Source organism: Fistularia commersonii, chromosome 3, assembly GCF_037954325.1.
Source record: "Fistularia commersonii isolate RoL2024-O1a breed Wild chromosome 3, RoL_Fcom_v1.0, whole genome shotgun sequence".
In the NCBI taxonomy this organism is placed as follows: Eukaryota; Metazoa; Chordata; class Actinopteri; order Syngnathiformes; family Fistulariidae; genus Fistularia; species Fistularia commersonii.
In genome coordinates, this window is record NC_141286.1 from 22,763,551 (window position 1) to 22,777,454 (window position 13,904).

Here is a 13,904-nt window from a genome sequence, read left to right on the forward strand (position 1 = left end):
ATTAGACATCAGATGTTTTAGCGGCGGTTTGCGCTTTCGCCTCAAAGCAAGAAGGTCCTCGGTTGGATTCCGACGTGGGGGCCTTTCCGTGTGGAGTCTCCGTGTTCAACCCGTGTCTGCGTGTCCGGTTTCCTCCCACAGTCCACAAACATGCAGGAGGTTCAATGGAGACCCCGAATTGGCCAAACCTACGAATTCAAGGATTCGAGGAATTTGCGGTACACAATTAATCCGGTTTCAAACCATAAAAAAATGAATAGAAGAGCAAAAAAAAGCAAGAGCAACAATTTAGTAAAGTTAGTCCTGTTAGCACGGTATTTACATGCAAAAGCAAGGAGGTGTATTATTAGGATTTGTATTATTATTGCACCAATAAAAAAAAAAAGATTGCACCTTGATTGTTAAACACAGGCATGTCAAACTCAATTTGGTCCGAATTTGATGTCAAGGGGGCCGGACTGTTAAAATCATAGCGTAATTACCTAGAAGTAACACCAAGTCCGAGTGTTTTAGTGTCAAGGTGAACAGGTAAATGATAAAAATCTTTTTACGTAATGAACTGTTCCTTTTAGAAAAATACATGACGAACAACCTGAGATTCATCAAGAAAAGTAAGTGCAATTTCACCAACGCCATACCTCAGTTCTGTCTTCTCAGTTCTCAGTGCATTTTGTTTGTATGTTTCACCACGGCGAGTCTCATGGTGGCACTGAAACATGCTGCATCCACACCAAGCATACAGGTTTCTGGAAAAAATAAGAAGTGGTCCATTTTTCTTGGAAAATCCTCCATTTGATGCCCACTTTTCTCATTTTTGACAACGATATCTTGCTGATGAGGGTGTCGGGGTCAGTGGAAAAGCGGGTCAATTTTAAAGACAAAATGCTATTCACAGAGTCACATAGTGTAGTGCCATGTTGCTAACACTGACTAAAACAGTGCGCCTCTGGCAGACAATAGAGGAACTGTATTTTTATTTTTGAAAAAGTAGTGCATGATTTTTTTTTTCAAATTGTCGATTTATTCGGGACTGGATCCCCTGGCGGGCCGGCACCGGCCCGCGGGCCGTACATTTGACACCCTTGCTTTAGTATGTACTGCAGGTCTATGAAGAAGGAGAGAGAGTGTGTGTGTTTCTGAGCCTAGTGGTTTAAAACAGTCTGTGTGTGGGATGTGTGGAGTCCTTCATGAAGCGCAGAGGTGGAATGGTGGTCTGTCTTTACATGACATGCAAATGAGTAGGTGAACAGTCGTTTGTCTCAATATGTGATGGACTGGCGACCGGTCCAGGGTGAACCCCGCCTCTCGCACATTGACAGCTGGGATAGAATCCAACCTCCCTAATAATAACTGAATGGCGACTTTAATTCTGAGAAAGTAGGATTCCACAAAGCATTCATTAACTTCCCATTAGGTGTGCTAATGTTGCTCATTATAAAATGTAAATCTAAAAATCAGTTTTAAAGTAAATGGGCGCCGCTAATTAGCATGTTGCTACAAAACAAAAAAGCACTGATGCTCTTATTTCCTGCAAACCACAGACACAACACAATGCAACCATATCACATTTAAGTCCCGGTGTCATTACGTGCATAAGTATTGATCTAAATCACCAACAGAGGGAGCAGAAAAAAGAACGAGAATCAGACTGAACTGGAGCTCAGTTTGGTGGAGACTGTAAACTTGGTTTCCAAGCAGTTGTTGTGAATGAAACGCTCGTGTTTAAAAGTGTTTAAATTTGTCTTGTGATGGGAGCAGTCTTCACTTTTATTCAAGTTATTCTCCAGCCGATGTATTTCACACGAGACGGATATGTTTTTACTCTGCCCCCGCACAAAATATTGCGTACAAATCAGCGGCATTGCCAACGTTCTGGACGCTAATGAGGATGTGTTTTTGATGATACGACGTCACACGATGTGTGAGAAATCCTCCGAATGATGTCACCCTCAGTCACGAAACTATTCTTACTCAACTGGGTCAGGATCATAAAAATGAACGCTGAAAGGGGAAAAAAAAAATAACACAGTTATATTTTTTTCAGAAAACGGGGATCTTCCTGTGGTAAGCTTGGGTTCAAGAGCGACAAAAAGAATTTTTCTATAAAAGACACGCTGGGTTGTTGGACCTGCTGTCAACGAAACAGACCAAACAATGAATAACTGATGTTTTATTTCCCCGAAACTTCATTAACCGAGTCATCCCTGTTAAATTACAGCCTCAGAGACGTGGAAAAAACAAACCCCGTGATTACTCTGTAATTCATCGTCTGCTCTCGTGATTGCATAACATATCGCCTTCCTCTTTGCATTGGAAATCCGCGTCGGGTAATTAGCAACGAGGACTCTCGCTTGCTGCATATTGTTGGAAAACGGCGAACGCAGCACGGGGCCGGGCTGCCTTCGGGCCTTTGCGCGTATAAATTTAGCCTTGTCTCCTCACGTTTGCTCTAATAATGAATATTTCCATAATGTTTCCCGTGTCGATCGATTATTTTTTTTCTCTGGAAGGAGACGGTTAAAAAAAATAAAAAAAACAGGGAGGAGAGAAAGAGCCCGGGTTGATTTTCAAGATGCAAATTATCCCTCTAATGATAGGAGAGAGTGGGGCTATATCTTTTAAATATTAGATCATTAAATGAGCTCATGCAAAAGTAATCATCCCCTGACAGCAATCACAAGAGATCTTTAGCAGTCTACCTCCAGCTCTCACGCTAACATATTGATGTCATTTAAATCCTCTTTTAAAAAGTAATATCGCTCGCTTGACACTTTGACTAATACCGTTTTATGTCGTACTGGAGATTAAACAGGTACGGTATAAAAGCTAAAATGATGATGTTACTTATTCATCTGATTAAATGCCATAAATATGAAACTTCAAATCACATCTGACAAATGATGATTCCCCACCCCTCCCACTCAAAGCAAGTGCAGTCTCCCTTTTTTTTTCCTCCCTCCTTTTCTCTTTTTTTTTTTTTTTTTCATCGTCTGACCACCTGCATGTTGCATGCTAGTGCCAGTTAAGACATAAAATAAATGAAAGCCAGACCAGTGCTTTGGGGGCAGCACACTCCCTCTGCACTGTACACAACAGTCATTAGGCAACCCATCTGCTCAATGCTTGCATGCTAAGCTGTAATTTTCAGACTCCGGTGTGTGCGTGTGTGTGTGTGTACGCGCGCGCGGGCGTGTTTGTGTTTCTGCGTGCGTTTGCTCGCGAGGCCGGCGGTGGCAGGCTCGGAGTAGACGCTTGTGCATGTGTATCTAGTGTCTGCTATTATCTGGATGTCATCATAACCACAGAAATCAGGGTCTGATGGCATCTTCCCCACCCATGCTTCGATCCCCATCCGGAGTCACGAGAGCCGCTGACCACACACACACACACACAGGCATACACACACACACACACACACACACACACACACGCTGAAATTGACACACGGACACTGCATCATGCTTCCACATTTTGTCGGTAAACATCTCCAGATTGATGAAGCAGGATGGAATTCCTGCCATTGTGGGAAATGTGCCCAGAACCATTTGTAAACCCTCTTCTCCGCCGCCTCCTAACTCTTTACAGATTGTAAAAATCTGGATTTGTATATTAGGTTACTCCTCTGAGGTTTTCTCTGTGGGTCATGACAGCCCCCCAAAAAAGCAATCACACAATATTCAGTATTTATCTTGCTCAAGCTGAGACCTCGCAGGTTTAGTAACATCCATTAATTTCCGTGGTGTTTTCGAAAACACGTGGACGCTGCACTTAAAGCCGCTTGCTTCTGTGTAAAACGCGCGGTCGTCGACTTCTTCACAACACTGAAAACACTACGAATAATAGCGATTTACTGTAGTGCGACGTCTTTCTCGTGCGGGGCGGGGGGGGGGGGGAGAGAACGCGCTGGTGACTTTCTCCCTCGCCGTTTTGCAGTCGTGTGGGAGCGCCGGCTGCAGGTCGGCCTTTGCTGCGGTCGCGGCTCAACTTTAGCCAGATGCCTCATCAGCTGCAACAGATTGCATTTAGTGCGATACCGTTTATTTTATTGTTCTCAGCACGAATGCCGCTTCCCTCGGGACGGACTGGTTTAGGCGACCGGAGTGTCACCCGCGAGCGGAGCGGCCTCACCGCCAACCTCATCCCCCCTGAAATTCGTATTTATTTTTCGGGTTCATGACGGAGAAAGGAAATTCCTGAATGTTCACTCATCCCCTTGAGTTTTTTGTTTCGACCTTGATTCTTTTTTATGGGAATCTGTGAAGATTTATTTATTTATCTGGTGAGATTCGCCTTTTCGACCGCGTTGCCGCGCAATGTACGAGAAGTGATCTCACGAAATGCGGTGGATGGGAAAAGCGCAAAGGGTCAAGCGTCCCCCCCCCCCCCGCGGGGAAGCCAGACACCCGCGTCAGAAAACACTCGACATCTAAACAGGCTTCGATCTCTCCGTCAACGCCGCTTTCCCCCTTCATTGCCGCGAAACACGCGAGCCGCTTTTAATGATTTTAGAATTATTATGTTACTCTTTGCAACTGACTGGAAAATGTCAGAGATAAAGTGGATTCTGACTGAAATTAAGTGGATTCTGACGGACGAGTTTCAGGAGTCGGCTGTTTGATCCGTGATCTGAGCCAGATACCCAGAATAGTCTGTCGGGCTAAAAGTCAAAGTCAGCTTTATTGTCAATTTCTCCACATGTACCGGACACAATACTTCCCACAATTCCACGGTGACATGAGATTAAAAAAAGATAATAATAGTAAATTACAGATTAAACAGTAAAGTGTGAGATTACATTAAACAGTACACATCAAACTATGAGGTGTAAACTGCACGCAGGTACAAACTACTGGTGGGGTAAAAAGATGACACACAAAAAAAAAGAAAAAGAAAAAGAAAAAGAAAAACTTTATTTATCCTGAAGGAAATTGACTGACATGATAAATATATGTAATTTCAATGAAAGGAGTAGCAGTTTTAGTACAGTTTCATGCAAAAGGTCAGTAGTAATGCCATAATGGTATATGATACAATAGCAGCATGATGTTTTTTTTTTATTCCTGCTCTTATTGCATGAAGACTCATTTAGGCATAAAAAAATGCGACCCAAAAATTCCATTCATCATATGTTGGTTTTGAATATCGCATTGCGTTGTCCAGTGAACTCCAGTTGTTTTCAATCTTGTTCATGTTCTTTCGAAGTGTTATGAATGTCTTACTAAATTATGGAAAACAACAAACCAGAAAGTCAACCCACAAGTAACAGTAATTGATTAAACTTGTGAAATGAAGAGCGAGGGAAACTGCGGGCCGGAGAGGAGTTGCGCGCAGCTCTTCTCCATTACTCACATTCTGACAAGTCATTTCTTAACAATTGCTCCTCTGAGTTTCCCTGCATGCCAACACAAATCCCCCTTTCCTTACTCCAACGCAAACAAGTCAAAGGGAGTTAATCAACATGCTTCCTGTCTGCTTGATTTGACGCTGTCTCATGTAACAGACAAAAGCCGTCACGCGTCTTCGGTCAGAGTGGCGTGCGTAACAACTAAGTGTGTCTGAAATTTCCTATTTACAGTTTGATTTATTTTCTGACGAAGATGATTTACTCAAACCCCTCCAGAGGGTGGGGTGTATCGTGAGAGCGGCTGAAGCGATTCAAGAAGAAGGATGGGGGAAGAGTTCTAATATGGTCCTGACCTAAAAACGCAATATACTTTTTGTGTCACATCCTTTTGTAATCTCCAAAATAAAAGAAAAAGGAAATCTTGGCCAGCCTTGCCGCTACAGGTCACATGGCAAGGAAAAGTTTGCCGATCGACCGACCAAAATCAACGAATTTCCGATAAACACAAACCGCCCACGCTTGCGAACATCCACATACTACGCTCGGCGGACGCATCACACACATACCAAACTTAGTGGTAGCGTGTGATGCTGGGTGTGTGTGTGTGTGTGTGTGTGTGTGTGCATTTGGCCGCTGTGGTTGGCTCTTGGAAATTGGATTTCACTCCGCAATAATAGCTGTTGCATAAAATTGAGACTCACTCACGTCTACATACCTTGTAAAAATGAAAAGGGCAATGAAAAATAATATGAGAAAAACATACTGGCGAGTCACGCATCTTGCACAATTTAGGAAGAGCCGCCACGACGTCCTTGGGGATTGACCGAACAAGGTTGGCAACGATGCACCGTTCTTTCGTGCGTGTTCTCAGAAGCACACGTTGTTAAGCAGGTGTGGATTTACATTACGCACACTTAGTTTCCATTATACGACTGTCTGACTGCATTTTCCGAGCCATAATGAATGCTGGACAAAACACCGTATGTATGTTTAAAATGAATCACAGGAGCGTGAACGAGCATGTGTGCGTTTGTGTTTGTGTGATTAATGGTGTATTAAGGAGTTGGCTTCGGTACAGGGCGCGTTGGCATCCTTGTGCGAGCACTTTAGTAGTCAGGAACATTTTCTAGATGCGGAGAGCCTGCTGGGAGAGTCACGCAGGCATCTGCAGCCAGATGCTGTCCCAGTGTTTAAGGACTGTCAAAAATGAGATTAGGTTAGCTCCACCGGGGCTCCTCGGGTCGGTATAATACAATTTTTGGCAAACAGAAATTAAACCGCTTATAAAACTTTGCATAAACACACAGACACCAGATCAACATACAAACTTTCTCAAATGAATCATGAAGGGTGACCTAAAAAAAAAGGGGGGGGGGCTTTTTAAAGGTGTTTACATGGATTAAGGCCACGGTTTGAAATCTCTGAGTAAGGTTAGTAGGTTTAACTCGCGAGTTCGGACAAATGACGTCTCTGGCGCTCGGCCGGCGGCGAAGATGGAGCGCTATCGAGCCTCAGCCGGACAGGCTCGCTGCCTCCTTTTCAAATAACCCAATATCTCTCCTCCACAGCGGGGAGAGACCGTTTCAGAGATGGAGTGTTGGCAAAATCCATCAACCTGTGTCAGTAACAGTGTTTTCGCAGGTAGGTGAGGAAGCGTAAAGCCATATAACTCCGGGAGGTTCCACGCTCATTGCGAGGGACCTCGCATGAACGCATGGGAGCCTTTCGTCTCAGACCCTCTGGGTTTTTTTCCGGGGTTTATTCAAATCCAGCGGAGAAGTGCTACTCATTGGTTAAATCTTTCCACCGAGTCAAAATCGTAGGAAGTTAATGAAATGTTGACAGACAGGAAGCACGCACCCATGCCAGAATGATGCATCTCACACACGGGGGTGTGAACATACTCGTACATCATATCCAAACACACACGCTTGCTTCTGCAGAGAAGGCTGAATATTTTGGTTTTGACGGAATAACAGCAGACAACCGCCGAACAGCCATATGTCAGAAACATAAATGTCATGACGGATAACGTAGGAGAGACAAATGTGAGGATTGTTTGCAATCGCTCTCACAGAGGAAAAATTCATTTGGATATTTTTAATGCTTTAAAAGTTGGACAGTGGTTCATGTCTGGATATTGTAAATATCATTGGCAAAATAACTTCAGGAGATGAGTTTTTAACCCATTTTCATTGTTTTTTTTTTCATTTTTTTTATAGATTTTTTTTTTTCGGAAACTGCAGTCTCTGCAGTTATAAAATACTTTGCCGGGTCTGATTTACAGTGACCCCAGAAGTGAGGTTGGGAAGCCGGAGAACAATGCGATGCTGCCAACAGCCTCTCTGAGAAGTAGCCAAGGCTGTTAGGAAAACAGTCACGAAATCCCTTTGATACGAACCTGAGTAAAAGCGCTCACTCAAATTTGACATGCATCGTTGGACTTCATGAGATTTTTTGCCGCACTGGAAATTCAAAAGTATTGTACTGCTGCTACATAGCCCGCGGTAGCCTTACTTATCTTAGCATCAGTCGTAGGCAGGTAATAAACCCATCATTTAAGAAGATGAATGGCTACTTTAACTTTCAATTTATGTGAATGTATATTATGGAGGACAACCTCTTTCCTCAGTGGAGAGCACCTTTACTTCTGCGACTGTCCTTTTTGTGCACATATACACTTAAAACCGCTCTGTTTCTTTAATTTTTGGCCACATTACCCTGCCTCTTGTCTGTGACGGAGCTGTTTGAAATATTTTGCAACACGAGTGGCTCAGATGAACCCAGTGCATGCAATGGCACTTCTGTGACTGTGAAAGGAACAAAACAAAACTGCGACTGTGAAAAGTGTCACTTCGAAAGTATAGCACCATCATTCTGCAAAATCCCAGTAAAAGAACTGTTGTACTGCTTTGACATCATTCCTCGTTTGCCATGAATGTTCATTAGAAATTAAAATGCCGATTTTGGAAGTTTTGGTGACTGTCTATCTCGAATTGGAAATTGCAGAAAGTGACTCCAACCTCCTGCAGAAGCTCCCAGACCCAGTTAATCCTCCGTCTGAGGCGATCCAACAGCGCCATCTATGGGCGAAAAGTAATCCCCTGCGCTTCTTGCCACCCCGAACACACACTCTACCACCCTTTCGCTGCAAAACACAGCACAGGCCGGGCTACTGACTGTCTCTGGACAAGGACAAGGAACACCTCAAAGATGTCCGACATGGAAGATGATTTCATGTGCGACGATGAAGAAGATTACGACCTGGTATTTACGTCCGAAATAACTTTGCTTGCTCTTGCTGGTACTCTTGAACCGGGCGTTAGCTTGGTAGCGCCGGCTGTACGGGCTAGCAGTGTTAGCTGTTTGGTTAGCTTGTTTGCTAATACCAAGCCTATAGCAGTCAGCGGATGACTAACGTTACCCTCGAGGTTGTAATTGCCACATAGCTGGTTAATGTTTATAACAGTTACCGCGTTGTTTAGCTCGCTGGATATATTTGCATTTAAGTGTCACCGGGTTAGTTTTACAGCTCTGGACACTAAATCATCCGGCTAGGTGGCTAGCCGTGGCGCTAGCTAACGGCAGCTGAAGCTCAAATAGCAGAATATAACATTGCCGGGCAGCGGTGGCTCCCCGCTAGCGTGTGTTACCGGAGAGTCGCGCTTACATGTTGTGGGGAAAAGTAAAACATACCCAGTGCATCTGTGTTTTGTGATTTCAACTGTGACATGCACATAGGAATACTCAGAAGACAGCAATTCAGAGCCAAACGTGGACCTGGAAAACCAGTACTACAACTCCAAAGCATTGAAGGAGGATGATCCCAAAGCAGCACTCAGCAGTTTCCAGAAGGTGGAGTGATGCTCCATAAGAATGCACCCTTTTTTCCAAATAGCCGATCATTTACTATCACATGATGGTGTTATTGTCTGTGCAGGTGTTGGAGCTAGAGGGAGAGAAAGGAGAATGGGGGTTTAAAGCACTAAAACAGATGATTAAAATCAACTTTAAGCTGGTACGTAATCAAATACTGACTGATACGTATGCTTGTATTCCTCCAATGATGGATGTATGATTTGATTTGTTTATTGCTTACGGTGGACCAACCTTGCAGACCAATTTCCCAGAAATGATGAACAGATACAAGCAACTGCTTACGTACATAAGAAGTGCTGTAACCAGGAACTACTCAGAGAAGTCAATCAACTCCATCCTGGACTATATTTCTACCTCCAAACAGGTATGGATAGACGCACAAAAATATGGAGCCTGTCCTAAGAGTTGTTTTAAAACCTGAAAACTAAAACATGCCCTCCTTACAACCAGATGGACTTACTACAGGAGTTCTATGAAACTACACTGGAGGCTTTGAAGGATGCAAAAAATGACAGACTATGGTTTAAAACGAACACAAAGGTATGAAAAAAAATTACCAAATTTAATTCAACACTTAACACTTTTTGGTGATAGAGTGTGGCCAGAAATTCTTTTCTCCCCTGCCTGTAGCTTGGGAAGCTGTATTTAGAAAGAGAAGAATATGGGAAGCTTCAGAAGATCCTCCGGCAGCTACACCAGTCGTGTCAGGTACTGTCTTTTTTTTTGTTTTTGTTTCATCACCAACTGTTATTCCCTTAATTTTAGACAAATCATATGCACTGGCAGATGTCTTACAAAATGTCTTGTGTAGATTTTTTTAGCGTTTGTTAATCATGGGTTGCGCTGAATATATAAACGCAAATAGATAAGCGGGTATTATGTTCGAGCGAGAGGTGACGGTGTTTTTCGGGCGTTTTATCCTTCTGTTCGCAGACAGACGATGGAGAGGATGATCTGAAAAAAGGCACGCAGCTGTTGGAGATCTATGCGTTGGAAATTCAGATGTACACAGCACAGAAAAACAACAAAAAGCTGAAAGCCCTTTATGAGCAATCACTTCACATTAAATCTGCCATTCCTCATCCGCTTATAATGGGAGTTATCCGAGGTACGACCCTCTTTCACTCGTAAAGCAAATTTTTATAGTAAGTGTCTTTCACACACCGCGCTGTCAAAGCTTTCCGATGACTGACCTGTGCTCGTTCGGCTCTGACCAGAGTGTGGTGGCAAAATGCATCTGAGAGAGGGAGAGTTCGAGAAAGCTCACACAGATTTCTTTGAGGCCTTTAAAAACTATGACGAGTCCGGAAGCCCGAGAAGGACGACATGCCTGAAGTACCTGGTGCTAGCCAACATGCTGATGAAGTCAGGGATCAACCCCTTTGATTCGCAAGAGGTGTGAAAGTCATTGTGTGATCTTTGCACTCCATGTTGCATGTTAATGTACAAAGAGCAGAGAAAATAATAGACTTGCTCTGTATTTCCTGTCGGTTTTTGTGGTAACAGTGTGTCTAACCAGAATGTTCTAAGCACATGGTCTTGTTTCAGCCCCATGAATAACTTTTACCATCTCTTTCAAAGGCCAAACCATATAAAAATGACCCAGAGATCCTAGCGATGACAAATTTAGTAAGGTAAGTATGGCCTTGTGTTAACTTTAAAATGTTTTCCAACAAGTGTTACTTTTTGTTATCATGCCATTATTATAGATTCAAAGGTAAAACAACTAGACCACTTTAAACATTGCCTCTTTTCGATCTGTGTTAGCACGAGTGATCTGATGTGATCGCAAGTTTTCCAGTGCGTCCTCACATGCAAACTCTGCGATCACTGCTTATCTCATCTCACTTCCCATCGCTTCATGCAAAGCAACATGGCGGTATTTCTATTTGAGGCAACTGTATATGTAACATTGACATAAAATGGAACACAACCTCCGGATTTTCTTTTTCGGCATTGGACTTTGTGCGCAACCACGTCAAGATATTTTGCAGGGTACTTGTAATGTTTATGAAAGAAATGCTGTTTTGTTTTACATGATATGGCTACATGACTCTGAAGGAGGCAAAGATGGCTGGGGGAGACTGCTGGGGGAGGGCAATATATTTTAACAAGAGTGGGGGAGACAGACGATGCAGACGGTTGCCACAACGTCATTTGCCTATTCCAACAAGCTCATGCACAAAAAGCGCAGTATTTAACAATCTAGGGAGCCTTTACTCTGTGGAATAGGATTAGAAATACCAAATACTACGCTAAAAAAGCAATGCAGGGCGACTGAGGGCTGTTCCTCTGTCATTTCCCTCAAACAATATGCTCACATCTCCTATAGCATTTCGCAGCCTGAGGCAGTAATGGTCATTACTGTATAGTAAAACATTAGTCTTTCAACATTTGTGCATGTTTTCCTTTTATAGCCATCACGATTGTAAACCGACGATTGTGTTTACTGGGTTCTTTATTGTCCTCCATGTTCTTGCTCTGGTCTCATGTTTGTACAAATATTAGGACCTGTACTTTAAGGCTTTGGTTGCATGCACAGATTAAATGTTGGTATTTTATAAACAACAAACTGGAAACACACACCCAGGCTTTTCACAAGAATAGTGTTTACTTCAATCCCTAATATTTTTGATCGCATTTGACAGCTGTCAGGATGAGAACTTTTGCGCGGGTCATTTTCACACAATGTGCCCAGCATAACAACATTGACTTGTTTTCCCCTTCCAGCGCCTACCAGAACAATGACATCACTGAATTTGAAAAGATCTTGAAAACAAATCACAGTAACATAATGGATGACCCCTTCATCAGAGAGCACATAGAGGGTGAGTGAACGTGATTCGTGTGAGGTGTGTGGGGCGGGGGGGGGGATTATATTGTGCTTAAGTTTTGCTAACAAGGCGGTGTTGCATTTCAGAGCTCCTTCGGAACATTAGAACTCAAGTACTTATCAAACTCATCAAACCGTACACAAGAATACACATCCCTTTCATTTCGAAGGTAGGGTGAACTTTTACTTTTATTCGGTGGTTTGTCATGAATGCCATGTCCTTTCAATAAAAACAAAAAGTGCCTTGAAAAGATGTTCCCACTTCAATTATTGTGCTCGTTCAGCTTTTTTGCCCTTGTGTCATGGTGGTTTCTTTTGCATTATTAATTATCTACACGGGTGCATGATGTTTTAGTTTGACTCTGTTACGCTTCGTCTGCTCAGGTAGGACATCTTTTTCTGGGGTGTGACAAAGAACTCCCACAATCGACCAGTCATTACGTCTCAGAGCTGGTGCAGACGGGCTTTTCAGCCTCGTATTCTCAGATTGTTATCCTGCCACGAAAAACCAAAACTTAATCAGCTGATATACTTGTATGACAGATTTTGGTGTTTTTTTTTTTAAATCCCTGCTGCCTTTTCCTTCTTTTTTGATGGCTTTTAATCAGCTTACGGCCAGCTTCACTTTTTATTCTCCTTTGGTTCAAATTTTTGAGCTTATTTGAAGTTTTACTGTGGTTGGTGCTCATGAAGTCACTGTGTTGGCATTTTGGGGGAAGATCTCACGCCCCTGGACTAATTTGTGGTTAAAATCCTCACTTGTTCTTTATTTAGGAGCTGAATATTGACGTGTGTGACGTGGAGAGCTTGCTGGTACAGTGCATCTTGGATAAGTAAGTTCCTCCTTTGTTTTCTTCAAAAATGAAGTACGTTTCCTTTCATGAAGTGCTTTTACTTCCTCATAGTTTGCGTCTCCGGGCTACGAAAAGCATCGATGGAATAGCCTGTTGGAGAAACCGACGGCCACATCGCTTTTAACATCTCACACTCCCCTTTCCCGTTCCACACTGATTCTTGGAAATGACTAGTTGATGATGACATTTGAAGGCATTTAGAGTTTCACTCTGTCTCCTTGATCAAACCATAGTGGTGCTTGATGGAGCAAAGCGTCAATACTCTCATTTCTGTCGGCTGACCTGAAATCTCTCAAATTTGAGTTCACCAATTGTTTCGCACCTGTTGCTCACTCTCTCACTTTTTCCCTTCCCCTTCTGTTTTCTCAGCACGATCCATGGCCGCATTGACCAAGTGAACCAGCTACTAGAACTGGACTACCAGAAGAGAGGAGGGGCTCGCTATACAGCTTTAGACAAATGGACAAATCAGCTGAACTCTCTCAACCAAGCCATTGTCAGCAAGCTCACATGATGGCATTTAAAACCAAAAGACAAGGAAATGGCATGTTTGACTACATCCATAAATTATGCTACTGTGCTCCTTCAAGTAATATCGTCTAAATCCAGAGACACAGCGCAGGATTTGAGAATGCCACCAATTCCAAGAAGTCACCAAGAACCCCTAGAACATGTCGAAAGTATGTTGTTTTGTCCTGATGAGAGGAAATCACAGACACTTATTTCTGTTTTCCATGTCTCTGATTGGCAGATCCTTTCACGTGCAACATACAAACGCTTTGGTTGTTTTAAAAGTTCATATGTGTATGAAAGCGTGCGCACAGTATTTTAATGTATACTGTTGCCTGTCGGTAATAAAACAAATCCCTCTCAGCACTAAAATGATTCAGCTTGGAATAAAATGGTTTTAACTGATATAAAAGAGGCATAATGGATCACTTTTTCTCTTAACTTTATTGAGCGAACAGTGTTTACGTAAAGCGCTCATGACGCG

At 43.0% G+C, this 13,904-nt stretch overlaps 1 protein-coding gene across 1 annotated transcript; it reads left to right on the forward strand.

Moving 5' to 3' along the window:
- Positions 1 to 8,452: 8,452 nt before the first annotated feature.
- On the forward strand, positions 8,453 to 13,832 carry cops2 (COP9 signalosome subunit 2). Its single transcript, XM_086144213.1, has 13 exons — positions 8,453 to 8,611; positions 9,086 to 9,199; positions 9,285 to 9,362; positions 9,462 to 9,587; positions 9,674 to 9,763; positions 9,854 to 9,931; positions 10,157 to 10,331; positions 10,441 to 10,619; positions 10,805 to 10,857; positions 11,954 to 12,051; positions 12,144 to 12,226; positions 12,831 to 12,889; positions 13,280 to 13,832. The coding sequence occupies exons 1-13, from the start codon at positions 8,558 to 8,560 to the stop codon at positions 13,422 to 13,424; spliced, it is 1,332 nt and encodes a 443-aa protein (XP_086000339.1). The 5' UTR covers positions 8,453 to 8,557; the 3' UTR covers positions 13,425 to 13,832.
- Positions 13,833 to 13,904: the final 72 nt, after the last annotated feature.

Coding starts and splice junctions, on each gene's coding strand:
- cops2 (XM_086144213.1), top strand. CDS start 8,558: ATGTCCGACATGGAAGATGATTTCATGTGCGACGATGAAGAAGATTAC. Junction 9,932..10,156: donor AGCTACACCAGTCGTGTCAG/GTACTGTCTTTT, acceptor TTCTGTTCGCAG/ACAGACGATGGAGAGGATGA. Junction 12,052..12,143: donor CATCAGAGAGCACATAGAGG/GTGAGTGAACGT, acceptor GTTGCATTTCAG/AGCTCCTTCGGAACATTAGA.